Source organism: Neolamprologus brichardi, chromosome 16 (genome assembly GCF_056152115.1).
Source record: "Neolamprologus brichardi isolate AB-2024 chromosome 16, ASM5615211v1, whole genome shotgun sequence".
Taxonomy (NCBI): domain Eukaryota; kingdom Metazoa; phylum Chordata; class Actinopteri; order Cichliformes; family Cichlidae; genus Neolamprologus; species Neolamprologus brichardi.
In genome coordinates, this window is record NC_142119.1 from 1,874,874 (window position 1) to 1,890,325 (window position 15,452).

Here is a 15,452-nt window from a genome sequence, read left to right on the forward strand (position 1 = left end):
AGCCCATAATTCACACTGCATGACAGAACATAACATGAAACCAGTAAGTCTAAAAAACTCGCTGTGGACTTTGGACTGTGGCAAAGCATGGACCAAAGCACGGCTATAGAAACATATCTAAAACTTTGAGTGGTCTAGGAAGCACAGTGGCCTCAATAACTGCAAAATGAAAGATGATTGAAACTACCAGGTCTTTTAACTGTTAGAAGGAAAGAAAGAAGGAAGGAAAGAAGGAAGGAAAGAAGGAAAGAAGGAAGGAAAGAAGGAATGAAAGAAGGAATGAAAGAAGGAAAGAAGGAAAGAAAGAAGGAAACAAGGAAGGAAACAAGGAAGGAAAGAAGGAATGAAAGAAGGAAAGAAGGAAAGAAAGAAGGAAAGAAGGAAGGAAAGAAGGAAAGAAGGAAGGAAAGAAGGAAGGAAAGAAGGAAAGAAGGAAGGAAAGAAGGAAAGAAAGAAGGAAAGAAGGAAGGAAAGAAGGAATGAAAGAAGGAAAGAAGGAAAGAAAGAAGGAAAGAAGGAAGGAAAGAAGGAAGGAAAGAAGGAAGGAAAGAAGGAAAGAAGGAAGGAAGAAGGAAAGAAGAAAGGAAAGAAGGAAAGAAGGAATGAAAGAAGGAAAGAAGGAAAGAAGGAAGGAAAGAAGGAAGGAAAGAAGGAAAGAAAGAAGGAAAGAAGGAAGGAAAGAAGGAAAGAAGGAAGGAAAGAAGGAAAGAAGGAAGGAAAGAAGGAAGGAAAGAAGGAAAGAAGGAAAGAAGGAAGGAAAGAAGGAATGAAAGAAGGAATGAAAGAAGGAAAGAAGGAAGGAAAGAAGGAAAGAAGGAAAGAAGGAAGGAAAGAAGGAAACAAGGAAGGAAACAAGGAAGGAAAGAAGGAATGAAAGAAGGAAAGAAGGAAAGAAAGAAGGAAAGAAGGAAGGAAAGAAGGAAGGAAAGAAGGAAGGAAAGAAGGAAAGAAGGAAGGAAGAAGGAAAGAAGGAAGGAAAGAAGGAAGGAAAGAAGGAAGGAAAGAAGGAAAGAAGGAAGGAAATAAGGAAAGAAAGAAGGAAAGAAGGAAGGAAAGAAGGAAAGAAGGAAGGAAAGAAGGAATGAAAGAAGGAAAGAAGGAAGGAAAGAAGGAAGGAAAGAAGGAAAGAAGGAAGGAAAGAAGGAAGGAAAGAAGGAAAGAAGGAAGGAAAGAAGGAAAGAAAGAAGGAAAGAAGGAAGGAAAGAAGGAAGGAAGGAAAGAAGGAATGAAAGAAGGAAAGAAGGAAAGAAGGAAAGAAAGAAGGAAAGAAGGAAAGAAAGAAGGAAGGAAAGAAGGAAGGAAAGAAGGAAAGAAGGAAAGAAGGAAGGAAGGAAGGAACCTACCTACCTTCCTACCTACATACATACATACAGTTGATGGCTGCACATAAAACAGCAACACAAATAAACCTCAGCCACTACTGGAGAAGAAGAAGTGAATTCTACAGCAGCACAAAAGAAAAAAAATCAACACACATATTTATTTTTAGCAAAAATTCAGAAAAGGCACAGGGATAATACATTTTTTGAATTCTCCACAATCAGTGTGCACTCAGTAAATTATGGCAACAAAATGATGGTTTTGCAAGCATGGCTTGCAAGTATGTAATCCCTTTGCTGCTGCAAATTGTGGTGAAAACTTGATTGTGATTGACAAATTAAAACTAGTAGGCAGAATTTATAAAAACAGACACACCTTTCTAAGATCTCATGATTTACACTGTAGATTATAAATTATATACACTGCAGGACTTAACCTGAAGCCTGCAAGTACAAGAAACTCACTGGAGACTTCTCACTGTGATGAGACAAAGATCAAGGGAAACACAGAAACTGAAACTTGAAGTGTTCTAGGGAGCATCGTGACCTCACTGACTGTTTGGAAACATCGGAAATGTTCACAGAGACAGGAGTCCAACCAAAGTGAATGATCAAACAATGAGGAGCTTCATAAATGAAGTTATTTGTCAGGGTTCTGGGTCTGAGCGACCCAGGATCCCTGGGCAATCATGGACCGGTTATATTATATGTATTTTTGGTGTTTTGCTGCCCCCTCTTCTCCGTCCTTGTAGATATGAATGTGTGTGTGTATGGGTGCAGGTGTATCTGAACCCCTGTTTACAGGCGCCTTCAGGCCTGGTGGGTGTGGCCCCGCTAGGGGACTGGCCACACCCGAAGCCACGCACCTGCTGCTGATGAGGCCTCGTCGGGGGAGCTACTTAAGAGAGTCTTGGAGCTCCCACCGACGCGGGATCATTTCGTGAGACTTCCCGTCAGTTCTCCAGCTGGCCTGTTTGTGAGTGTGAGCTTACCAAGTGAACTGAGGGTGCTAACTACTGCCTCTATTTTCCCAGGAAGGATCGCTGGACGAAGGGGCAGCAGACACAGAGTGCACTGGCACGAGGGAGCAGACACATGAGCACAAACACTGGGAGAAGACACGGAGTGGAAGTCGAGAGCACACGGGGATGTATTATTGTTGTGTATCAGTTCCGTCACTGTAAATAAACGCACTGCTTGTACACAGAGCACCGTGACTGGGTCCTCCTTCCCCACACCCCCCACGGTTTGCCATGCCACACCATGACATTATTAGTGACCAAACATAAATATTCTCTCTGCAGGAAGAGGTTAAGGAATGATGACCACCTTAGCAGTACTCTACCAGCCAGGTCTGTATGTAGCTACTCTGAATAAAAAGGTGCAGCACGATAGTGCTTAGTGTTTGCTAAATGTAAAGTTAAAAAACAAATGAGAATATACTATGATCTGATCAATCAAAAACTGAACAACGTGTGCCATCAGTTGAACACCAGCTGTTGTTATCAACTATTGATACTTTGATACACAGAATCGTGGTGGAGGTAACTTCATGGCATGGGTTTTCTTCTCAGAGGCAAAAACTTGAAAACTGATCATAACTGGGAAAAAAATGAAGTGCAAAAAGAGTGAAAGTTTGTATGCAAACTCAGAAAGAGATGGAGGGCTGTATGCTGCAAATATAGAAGTCGATTTACAGAAATTCTGTTGTGGCACTGACAGATAACTTGCATGAGGGTTAATTTTTGCACTGTTCAGTGCTTTTTCACACTATGCCACATCTGCAACATCTTTGGTTTCCTACCACTAAACCCAATCTTGTCCCTTTACATATTTATCACTTCCCTTTATCACTTGCCTGGGTAACTTCTACACCATCTGTTCACTTTTGAACCACAAATACTTACAGGAAAAAAAATTAAAGGGATAAAAAAACAACTCTCCCCTTTGAAGTGTTTCCTGTAACTATTTGCTGTTAATGTGAAAGTTTTAAATCCCGCCATCAATCTGTGAGTGTCTGCATTCAGTATTCTTGTATTTAGTATTAGAGTTGTGACATAAATAAGAATTATTAGCTAGATATGAACATGTTATATGGAACATAATAGCACAATAAAAATATTTAGCCAAGAAAATGTAAAAAAAAACCCAACAACAACAACAACCCAAAAACCCACCACTAACATGCAAGTGTACCTGGTATTTGTGGTCCTCTCTTGCTGGAAAGCCAAAGTATTTCTCCGTGAAGGCAGACCCTTTATCGAAAACGAGAATAAAACTGTTAACAGACATGGCATTGTTGTTTTAATTAACACATGATTAATTTAATATTACTTCTTCACTTCATGGTGGACAAATGGTGACCATTAATGACCAATCTTACTGCTCAAACTACAGTGGAACCCCGACTTACGAAATTAATTCGTTCCCGAGGGTCTTTCGTAAGTCGAAAATTTTCGTAAGTCCAAACACCTATCGCGGATTTCGTAACACGGGCATTTTGCCATAACACAGGCAGAAATATTGGCGTTCAGTGCCTTCATAACTTGAATTTTTCATTTAACGGTTTATTCGTAAGTCGTGGTTCCACTGTATTCTTATGTGGTGATTACTTTGTGTGGCACCGGTTGATTAGATGTGTTTCCATTGTTTCATGAAATCAAACATATTTAGGTTGAATCTAATAATGACGCTGTGTGAACAATCATAACTATAACTGGTGACAATGTTATTGTAAAGTCTTGAATAAGCTTACCATACAATCTCCAGTTTGTTATAGGAGCGACAGCAATGCCACACCTTAACACAGACGGGTGGGAAAGGACCAGGAGTGTGGACAAGAAGCCTCCATATGCCTAAAAAAATATAGAAAACAATGTTTTTGTTAAAAAAATAAAAAAAATAAATAAATTGCTAATTTTCATGCGTGTTTTAATTTCAGTTAAAGAGGCTGTTACCTTTCCATAAACTCCAACTCTGTTGGCATCAATATAGGGCAGCTTTACCAGATGCCTGAAAATTAAAAGAACATTAACTAAATGTCATTTTGTACGTAGTTTGTATGTAAATATTAGCTGTACCAACACATACTCGAGTGCTGTGAGCTGATCGTGAACATCAACAGTTCCCAGTCTCTGGAAAACCTCATGTAAGATCCTCTGGCCCTGGCAGCCACTGCCCCGCCCATCCAGATGGGCCACAATGACATCATTGGAACTGACCAGAACAGAGTCCCAGCTCAGGGAAAAACGGTCACTCACAGCCTGACCACCAGGGGTGCTGTCACTTTGGAAGGCAAAAAGAGTTTAGAGCGCCAAAGTTTTCATGAAAGGATGCAAAATAAACCACAAAAATTGAAGAAATAATAACAACTAACCATTATATTTTTACTCTTATACTCTTCTGGAGAGGAGGGCGGTCCCTATCTTTAGGTTGGGATTTTTCTTTAGTAAATAAGTCACTGTATAAACTCATTCTACAGTTCTTAACACTTCAACTGAAGCAGTAAGGCCAACAATGAGGCATTCTCAAAGTTGTTAAAACAAAGTTACGTACAGGACAAGTAAAAGTGGGTACTCCTTTTCTTCATCCAAAGCTATTGGGACGATTAACTCCAGGCGAAGTGCTGCAAAATAAATCAGTGTTCAGCATTCAGTCCAGAGGAGATTTTGCTGGTGAAGATTCAGAATGAATTTTTATATGCAGTGCATGTATCCCTCATCTATCCCTCAGACTACATCAAAGCTCTGTGCGCTGCAAGGTCAACACATCATTTATTGGTTAATAAAAGAAATGGGAGAAGAACTGAGACTTTAGAGGTCAAGGCAGGTAGCACAAAGTCTGATTTAGCTGGTATTTGAAAAGATTTACATTCATTTTAGCTTTAGTACATCCTTTAAATGGTACCATTTAATTCAGTTGACAATCAAAGACAGCGTAACTTGAGTGGACATAGTGCATGGAAGTTTTCTCTTTTTTCTATATAATATCATAATGTGTGATGAGGTCATCAAAGTTTAATTTGATAAATAGAATACAATAGATTAAAATAGAATAGAATAGCCTTTTATTGTTATTGTACATGTACAACAAAATTGTGGGTGCTCCATGCCAACCGATCAGAAATAAAATATAAGCGCCAAGACAGCAGGAATAAATAACAAACAGCAGAAAAATATACAAACTAAAGGAAGACATGTAAAACAAGACAAAATGTACACACTGGAGAATAAAGTGCTTGGAAATAGTGCAAAGGACTTGGTTTGAATAGAGTCTGTGTGTGAATGGCCTGAGTGATCAGGGTTACTCAGACCATGGCTCAGATTAGTAGAGTGGGTGGGCAGGTGTAGTGTGTGGGGGTGGTAGTGTTTGCTACCAGTCCGATGGCCCAGGGGAAGAAGCTGTTTATAAAACTTGAGGTGTGGGGACTGAATGACCTGAGGCGCCAACCAGAGGGCAGTGGGTCAAATAGGTGTTGGGCGGGGTACAAGGAGTCTCCTATAATCACCCTTATTTCCTAATTATGTTCCGAGTCTGGGGACATATTTATTATGGATTTTACACATATATGTAAACAGAAGGAAGGAAGAAGGAACCCGCCCAAGCAAGATGATGTAGCTCTTCATTGTAGTATCCTAAATTGAACATCAGAGGAAGATAAAATATGACGGGGAGGCAGAGAAGGCACCTATACTTGTTAATTGGACAGCAAGCAACAGCTAAAACACCTGATAATTGACCCTCATCACCACCATCACCAAGAGAATAATGCACCAATAAAATAAACCATGCTAGGATGCAAACAAAACAAGAGCAAAACAAGAAAAACAGGAGTTCAGTAATACTTTTGGAAACAGCTCTTGGAGTGTAAATGATTGAGTGCCAATGCTGAGTATGAAGCTAAACACATCACATTTCTTCCCAATTTAGGAGGACAAAAGCTGTTATTTGGTAATGCTTGCCATGTTGTGATGCGAGTCAGTGGCGGTCCCAGCCTGTTTGGCGCCCCGGGCGAACACTCCCTCTATCTATAATTGAGTGATCTGCATATATTAGTGCTATTTCTTAATTGTGTGAAATCTGTAATATTATGGATTGTTTGGAGTTTAGTCTGTTACTGTTGCTATTTTTACCATTTCTTCTTGGAGCAACTGTAACCCACATAATTTCCTTAGGGATTAATAAAGTATTCTGATTATGATTCTGATTGATTCAGGATGACCTGCCATTATCCAATCACACATCTGCTTACCTGTATCTTTGGCTCGTTTCTCCTCCTCTTCTTTTCTCTCTTTTTCTAAACTGAGCACCTGATGGCTTTGAACTTTTCTTGTCCATCTCCCATTGGTTTTAATTTTGCACTCCAGTATGAACACAAATCCCCCAACCCGAGGATCACCACAACATAACCTAATAGACCTACACCTTAGTTCACAGATTCGCTTTGTCTAGGGTGTATTTCTATGTAGTGTGTGAATGTGTGAATGACTGAATGTAGTGTAAAGCACTTTGGGGTCCTTAGGGACTGAGTAAAGCGCTATACAAATGCAGGCCATTTACCATTTACCATTCTGGGATTTCGCACAACCCAGGATTCAAAACATGAATACATAATGGGCTTGGATTCATAACATTATGAATGAAATCTGCTCTATTTGGAAGCAGCCCCCCTCCCCTTTCGACAGGTTGTGTGAGACTTTAAATCATCAAACTGTAAATTTTAAATTTTAAATTGTTATTGATCTCTTTACCCCGAGTCCTAAAGTGTATATTTATTTTCTTACTCTTCTTATATTTATTGTTTGTTTACTTGCACTGCTGTAACTGGAGCCTCGTCGTCTCATATCTCTATATACTGGACTGTCTGTAGCTGAAATGACAATAAAGTTTACTTTGACTTCAGCACAGCAGCGAGCAGGTGCACCGAGGGCTCTCGCACTCACTCTTTGTATACAGAATTTCAAAAAAACATTGGTGCAAATTATAACTCTGTGTCATAATGTCTGGTGTTTTCGTGTTTGTTGGTTTGTTTTTATTTTGTTTTATTTTGCGATTTGGTTATTAGATGCTGCTCCAGCCAGTCAGTGAATCCCCCGCCACCCCGCCCTCTCCTCCCTGTGCCGCAAGCATCAGGCGCACCTCGCAAATGGAGGGCGCCCTTACTCCCAGCAAATGTGCGATAGAAAGCCGATTGGTGCCTATGCCATTCACAAAATGTGCTGGCTGACGTCGGGGCAGCATGAGTACGAGCAAAATTATTTTTTTTGCCAGTGCCCGTGATGCCGCCCTGGGCAACAGCCCGTGTCGCCCATATCAAAAACGCTACTGATGCGAGTCATGTATCATCCATCACTAATTCTCTAATTTGACAGAGACTGTTAACATGTTTGACAAGTTTCAGGCAAAACAGTACACTTTTTTTGTTCCTACTGCACGATTGGGCAACTACACTAAGATTAGAGTTGGATGTCTCGAGACCGGTCTTGAGACCACATTTACGTGGTCTTGGTCTTGTCTTGGTCTTGTCTTGGTCTCAGATCCCTCGGTCTTGTCTTGGTCTCGCTGTCTCAGATCGACATAGTGGTTGGGAGATTTGGAGTCAACAGTATCCATGACACACAACGTAACGTTCGATAATGTGTCATGCGCAAAAACATCAGCTCTAAGAGTCGTGCTTAGAGAGTGCTTTGTAGTGAATCAGAAGAGTCAACTCCCATTGAGCGAGAGCCGGCTCCTCACTTAATTTCCTTTCACTGCTCAGCTCTCACACAGTGCTTCAGCTATGCTCTAATCCCTCCATATTGTGGCCAATCACATGCGAGGATATAGGATAATATCATTATGTAAAAAAAGGTGAGGGTGAGAGACGCGACAGACAAGTGGAGCGTGCGTCTGTGCTCTCTGTAAGTCAGTGAGACAGCAGACAGTGGTGAGGAGGGTTGTGTGGGTGCATCGCAAAAACACATAAATATGCCCGACACCCATAAACGTAGCAGCATCTGGCTGCAGTTTAAAGACTTTTTTGTCTCGGTCTCTGTCTTGACTCAGTCTGTGTAGGTCTTAGTATTGGTCTTGTCTTGGTCTCGATACCCTCTGGTCTTGGTATTGTCTTGGTTTAGGCGGTCTTGACTACAAGTCTAACTAAGATAGTCTGGTAATACATTGTCCTCTGGTGGTGAACATTTTAGTTAACATTTGTAGAAGACAATCACAAAAATAGAGACTTAGGAATATTTTGATGGCAAGGAATTTGCAAAAATACTCGTACGAATCGGAACTTTTATGTAAATAACAAATAAATTCTTCTTTTGCCACTTCGCAGGCCAGTTATCCATCCATTCATCAATAGAATTCCCAAGCCAAAAAATTTCAAGCATTTCGGGCCTCCTCACATTGGAGCATGTGTGGAACACCTGACCTTGGAGGGATCGAAGAGACATCCCTGTCTGATTTCCAAACTACCTCAACTCGCTCAAATTTTTGAAGTGGAGAACAATCACCCTCAGACTGGCTCCACTACAGACAGGCATATTGGTGGGCTTGAGGAGATCCTAGAAGGATTCCTTCCAGTGGGAAGCTATGCCATCAGTTCAACTTCCACTATATACAGTATCTATACATTGTAGGTGGGAAGTATTGTACAGCATTCTGGCACCTCCTTCAGGTAGTAGGGCCACAAGAAGGCTGGCCCTTGTGGCTCATATGGGCTGAGCCTGGCCCCATGGGCTAAGGCCCAACCACCAGCTTGAGCTCCTCCCCTGGGACTGGCTCCATTGTGGGGCCCCCAATCCTGTACCATACCGCTTCCTGAATTACACTTAGTTTGGCTCTTCACTTAGAAACAATTTGCCTTGGAAGACTCTAGCATGGGCAAATTGCTAGAGTACACAAACCTCTTCACTTAAATAAGGTGGTAATTTGTGGTGGGGGACACAAGTAATAGAATACGTTTTCAAATTCTGGTGCAGTTATGCTTTTAGGTAATATGACAGCACATGAGCCAGAAAATATTTTTTATGCCGATCTACATTGTGTTTATTTTTGAAAAGGTATTCAGATTTTCTGTGCCCATTCTTCCTTATTCTTGCCCCCCTCCCCTACCTCTGCATTAAAAAAAAAAAAAAAAACCATCCCTGAGGAAGAAGAAGCGGTTCATGTGAAAAGTAAGCCTGTGATTTTATTTCTGTTTAGCTCTTTACAATGACAGGATTCCCATCTGACTCCGCTCAGAAGTCCTTAAATATGTATCATGTTGCCTCTAATAGTGAACACAGACTAGAGAAAGGGAGCCATATGGTGAGCCGTCCCTTCTAATTGATACAATATAGGGCTGTGCTTATGATTTCAGGGCTGTTTCATAATCACCAAACAAAGCTCTGCACCTGTTCACTCTGGTGTGTTTATCCTAAAAAGATCTTGACTACTGAGCTCATGGGGATGTAATTTGTTGGAAACTATCTCAGTTATTGCTTTACATGCTGTTAAGGAAACGAGTTACAGTTACCCTACTTCTTCAATGTCAGACAACTGAGTTTCCTGAACTTGGATGGAGCATTTCCAGAAGCTGAACTAGAAGAAGAAATTTGTTTTTCCAAGTGTTGTTATTACTCATTAATTGTCATGGGAGAAAACGTTAGAGTGCAGTGGTGATAAGAAATGTCTACTCATGCATACACAGATAACGAAAAACCAAACAAAAGCTCAAAGATGAATCTGAACAAATCGCTATTACAAATCACAACTTTTGCACATCATTACAGAGGAATAAAGTTTCTTACCAAAGTTGTTGATTTGTACAGTTCTTCTTTCCCACTTGGGTATTGTCCTGTTTATCAGTGCATTTTTTAATTCTCTGTTATTTTCCAGAATCTTGTGCTCTGCTGGATGACAGCACAAGAAGAATTACTATTAGTTACAAGAAAGCAACAAATATAACATCTATTAAAGAAAGGTTGTGTGTGCCTGCTAATTACTAGGAAAAAGAAACTGAACACTTCAAGAGTACCTCATTTAAAACCTTATTGACACTGATAATTATGCCAAGAACAAGAAAATCAACAATATGTCCTCCAGTTCCTTTCATGTGTTTAGATGAAGAATGTTGTTGTTTATATAATCTTACAGTTTTTCTAAATACACTGAAACAAACACATTTTCTTTCCTGACATCTAATTGTGACCAGCCTGTCAGCTTAGTAAAGAATCATTTTTGACATAATATCAGCAGACAGACAATCCTTGAGTCTGTCTGTCAAAATTACAGTTTTAAACATTACAATAACCTTTATTTCATCTTTATTCCAGATTCTGGACTCTTAAGTAACATACGGTTGTTGTCCCCACACATGCAACTAACCAATCGTGTTGTTGTGACGTCTTGGAAAAAGATGATTCTCTTTTTTTTTTTTAATTGCTTCTTGAATTGATCCTGCCAGTTTCATGTAGAACTTTCTACTGTCAGCATACATTATTGAATATTTCTTAATCTGCCTGTGTTCGTATTTGAGTCAGTAGTTGAAGTTTGCTTTCATGCTATCTGGCAAAAACGTAAAGTAAAAAGGCTTTTAGAAGTTATATAAAAATATTAAGGATCTGAGGATACATAACAACTTCTTTTCACGGCATATGTACATCATTTCATGACACACTCAATGTAGATAAATCTGTTTGACATTCATTTTCTACAGTTTCTAAGATTCTGTTTAGTACTGAGTAATTTCCCAGTCTTTTTCGAAGTCGCAAAGCTATGACATCACAATGACAGGTGGAGTGATTGTCCTGAAGCAGAAATACATGATTCAGTCACACTTTGAGGTCCAAGTAATTTAATAAGTTGTATTAAATTCTGTGCACTTTCACCTTGATGTGGCCAAATGTTCCACTACATAGAAATGTGAAATGATAATACCAACTCTCAATCTTGAAGTCTGTAGTAGCGGAAGAAGTTGATCATTCCCCAGAGGCTGTTCTGAGTGCCTCTGATATATACTCAACAAAATTTCAAGCACTTAACGCTTCACCTAATTGCATCTTCATGCCCATTTGATAGGCTTACGTAAACCTGCTGAATGATGATTTAATGACTTAATCTCACAGACTTAATCTGCAAACGTGTGCTGACCAATTAATGCACTTTTTAGACAGGCAAGGTGTACTGACAGTGGAAAAAATCAATGTGCTCCCATATAAATGTAATGAGTGAAAGTCTAAATAGTAGATTCGTTTAAGTGTATCTGTGCAGGAAAACTTACTGTTCATATCATGTAGTTTGTGGAGAGTTGTTTGGGGTATTCCAGGTCCTGTAGAAATGTTTAAATATCAGTTAGTTCTTCACTGTGTTTTATTCTCAATGTTGCATTTTCCTTAGAAGGACATTGAAAGGACATTGGAAAGAAAGAAGAAAGTGAACACTAGAAAGAATGATAGAATAGCAAATGAGATATAGATATAAAAACAGGCCTCAAATGTATTTATTTTAGTCCTATAACTGTCATGGTCCCTGGGTCTTTGACCCAGCATTGTGAACCTAATGAGTTTTCTTATCTCTGTTTCTAGTTCTTGGTGTCTAGTTGGATTTTTGCAAGTTCCTTTTGGTGTCTAGTCTGTCCTAGTCTTATTTCTGTATCTCTGGAAGTCAGTTATGTCTCCATGTTTATTTACCTTATGTCTTCCCACTCTTGCCCCTGTACCCAACTTGTCACTTAGATTTTGTTCAGCTGCACTTTCAGGTGTGTCCACTCTGCCTAATATCTTTCTGTGCACATATTGGCTGTCTCCCTTTGTTCTTTGTCACATCCTTCCTCATGTTGTGTGTAGTCTCTGTCAGTCTGGTTTGGCTTGTACTTCCTACCCTGCAGCTCCATATTTGTTTTTTCTTTTGTTTTCTTCACCTTCTTTAACAGCGAAACAAAAGCTGTGATTTTAAGTTTAATTTGTCCGCTGACTCCTGCATCTGGGTCCGCTCTCTGCCCCAGTCCATGATAATAACTTAATTATCTTAAGGATAATCCAAACATAATTTAGGCTATCACAAGAGATTGTGCACTGAACACTCAATCAAACATAACTTCGGTCAGTAAACTGGTTTATTTGTCTTCTCCGTGGACTCCCTCCAGAAATGGTATAGTAGAGTGACAAACCATTCAATGAGTGCTGAGCAAAAATCTATGGGAGAATTCTAAAGGTGCAATGCAACGATGACAGATGTCCTGCATCTGCCTTAAAAAATCCAACCAATGGTCCAAAATGGAAAGATATGAGCCAATCATGCTGGTTGTCAGATGCATCCATAGAGCCTCATGACCAGGGATTAAAGTAGGATTTGGCAGGTTGGGGAACCCTAAGATGAGGTGTAGCAGAGCAGCATGGGGGAAATAAATATTTAGATATATACTTAGTCACATAATAATTTGTTAAACTCCAGTAGATTTCTTTGTGCACAGGTTAACCTGTGCTTCTACTCCAAATTTCACTGCTCTCTGAGGATATAAGCATTTATGATGTCTTTATGACATCATAAAGCTAGTATAAAAGGTAGAATTTGGTGCATGTAACTAGCATCATTACCTTAAATATAAATTTCTGCTACCCTTGACATAGTCAAAGGAGCTTGCAAAGAAAAGCGTCTGGACTTCTTTAAGTTACTTGAAGACGTTTCACCTCTCATCCGAGAGGCTTCTTCAGTTCTAAGGTCAAATGGTGGAGAGTCCCAGATATAACCCTAGTGGGAGTGTCCCCCCACAGAGGGACAAAAGGACCCCCTGATGATCCTCTAATCGCCTGAGCCAAGGTGTGGAACTGGGTGTGGGTCCCAATCAGCCAGAGTTTCAGGTGAGTTCATTGTGAAACCTGGCCCCACCTTATCATGCGAATTCCTGAGGTCAGATGGCCCAGGGTGTGAGTGGGCGTTAAGGCGTCTGGGAAGGGATCTCAAAACTGGATTATAGATGGCAGAGAGTTGGTGTCGTAAACCACCGCCTCTGTTCAAAGATGGTCGCTCACAGTGGACATAGATGGCTTCTTTCACTCCTCTTTCAAACCATCTGTCCTCTCTGTCCAAAATGTGAACATTGGCATCCTCGAAAGAGTGTCCTTTATCCTTAAGATGCAGATGGACAGCTGAGTCTTGTCCTGTGGAGGTGGCTCTTCTGTGTTGTGCCATGCGCTTGTGAAGTGGCTGTTTGGTCTCTCCAATGTAGAGGTCTGGGCATTCCTCGCTGCACTGTACAGCAAACACCACATTGTTAAGTCTGTGTTTTGGCGTTTTGTCTTTCGGGTGAACCAGTTTTTGTCTGAGTGTGTTGCTGGGTCTGAAGTACACCGGGATGTCATGCTTGGAGAAAACCCTCCTGAGTTTCTCTGATACACCGGCTACATAGGGGATGACAATGTTGTTGCGCCTGTCCTTCTTATCCTCCCTCGCTGGTGTCTGATCTTCTTTTCTGTGCCTCTTTGCTGACTTTAAAAACGCCCATTTAGGATAGCCGCACGTTTTGAGTGCTTCCTTTACATGTGTGTGTTCCTTCTTTTTCCCTTCAGGCTTAGAGGGAACATGTTCTGCCCGGTGGTGTAGGGTCCTAATTACTCCAAGTTTGTGTTCCAGAGGGTGATGGGAGTCAAACAGGAGGTACTGGTCCGTGTGTGTGGGCTTCCGGTAAACTTCGATGTTGAGGTTGCCATTCTCTTCAATGTGCACAGCGCAGTCCAGGAAAGGCAAACAGTCATCCTTCGTGTCTTCCCTGGTGAACTTGATGTTTTTATCCACAGCGTTGATGTGCGCAGTGAAGGATTCCACTTCTTGTGTCTTGATTTTGACCCAGGTGTCGTCTACATATCTGTACCAGTGGCTGGGTACTCTTCCTTTGAAAGAGCCAAGAGCCTTGCTTTCCACTTCCTCCATGTAAAGGTTGGCTACAATAGGTGACATGGGGGAGCCCATGGCACAGCCATGTTTTTGTCTGTAATAGCCTTCGTTGTATTTGAAATATGTGGTGGTGAGGCAGAGGTCTAACAGTGTGCAGGTCTGATCGGGGTGAAGTTGGTCCTGTCCTCCAAGGAGTTGTCTTCTTGTAGTCGTTTTCTGACAGTCTCCACTGCCTCCGTGGTGGGTATGCAAGTGAAGAGAGAGACTACATCAAAGGACACTATGGTTTCATCTGGATCCAGGGTAAGTTTCTGGACCTTGTCAGTGAAGTCGGTGGAGTTCTTGATGTGGTGTGGGGTGTTCCCCACGAGAGGAGCAAGGATGGTAGCAAGGTGTTTTGCAATGTTATAAGTGGCTGAGTTTATGCTACTGACTATGGGTCTGAGTGGGAGAGCTTCCTTGTGGATTTTTGGAAGTCCGTAAATGCAGGGTATGGCATCCCCTGGGTAAAGGCGGTGATAAGTAAGGCGGTCAATGATTTTGTCCTTTTCCAAGTCTTGAAGGCAAGCTATAACTTTCTTTTTGTAGCTGCTTGTGGGGTCTCGCTTTAAGGCTTCGTAGGTATTGTTGTCACTGAGGAGAGTAGTGATCTTTGTATGGTAATCTGTAGTGTTTAGGACCACGGTGCATCTTCCCTTATCCGCTGGTAAAACAGTGATGTTGTGGTCTTTGCTCAGGGAAGCGACGGCCTTCTTTTCCTGTATTGTGAGGTTGGACGGAGGGATTTTGGCACTGGAGAGGGTGGCTGAGACTTTCATCCTGATTTGCTCTGCTTCTGTCTGTGATAATTTATTAATCCGAATGGCAGATTCTGTGGCTGTGATGAGGTCCACTATGGGCAACTGTTGTGGAGAAATGGCAAAATTGAGACCTTTGGCTAATACTCTCTTTTCAGGTTCAGTGAGATTCCTGTCTGAAAAGTTCTTAACCCATTTCTCCTGACTGTCTTCAGGTGTGTTTTCTTCTATGGGTTGTGTAGGTTCAGATTCAGAATGAGGAGTGTGTGTTTTTGAAAGCAAGGTGTGAAATTTCCTGCGTTGTCTTTCTTTTCCTTTCGAGTGTTGGGCCCGCTGAGCCTTGTCCACAAACTTGTAAACCTCTTCTAAGATTGGAGAGGGTAGAAGTGTTTCCAGTAACATTGCCCATAAACATCACAGCCTGCTTCATACATTTCGCTAGCAGACACATTTTGTGACAAATTGCATAGCTTGT

The 15,452-nt window shown here is 41.1% G+C and overlaps 1 protein-coding gene across 1 annotated transcript in view; it reads right to left on the reverse strand.

Moving 5' to 3' along the window:
- The window catches only part of LOC102797105 (inactive dipeptidyl peptidase 10), a 134,239-nt gene that overhangs the window by 4,908 nt on the left and 113,879 nt on the right, over positions 1–15,452 (reverse strand). Inside the window, exons 17-23 of the mRNA XM_087829735.1 lie at positions 11,569–11,616; positions 10,097–10,198; positions 4,875–4,944; positions 4,410–4,604; positions 4,277–4,331; positions 4,075–4,174; positions 3,516–3,574 (exon numbers count right to left, since the gene is read on the reverse strand). Of these exons, the coding sequence (XP_087685861.1) occupies positions 3,516–3,574; positions 4,075–4,174; positions 4,277–4,331; positions 4,410–4,604; positions 4,875–4,944; positions 10,097–10,198; positions 11,569–11,616 (629 nt within the window). The remainder of the gene's footprint in view (positions 1–3,515; positions 3,575–4,074; positions 4,175–4,276; positions 4,332–4,409; positions 4,605–4,874; positions 4,945–10,096; positions 10,199–11,568; positions 11,617–15,452) is intronic.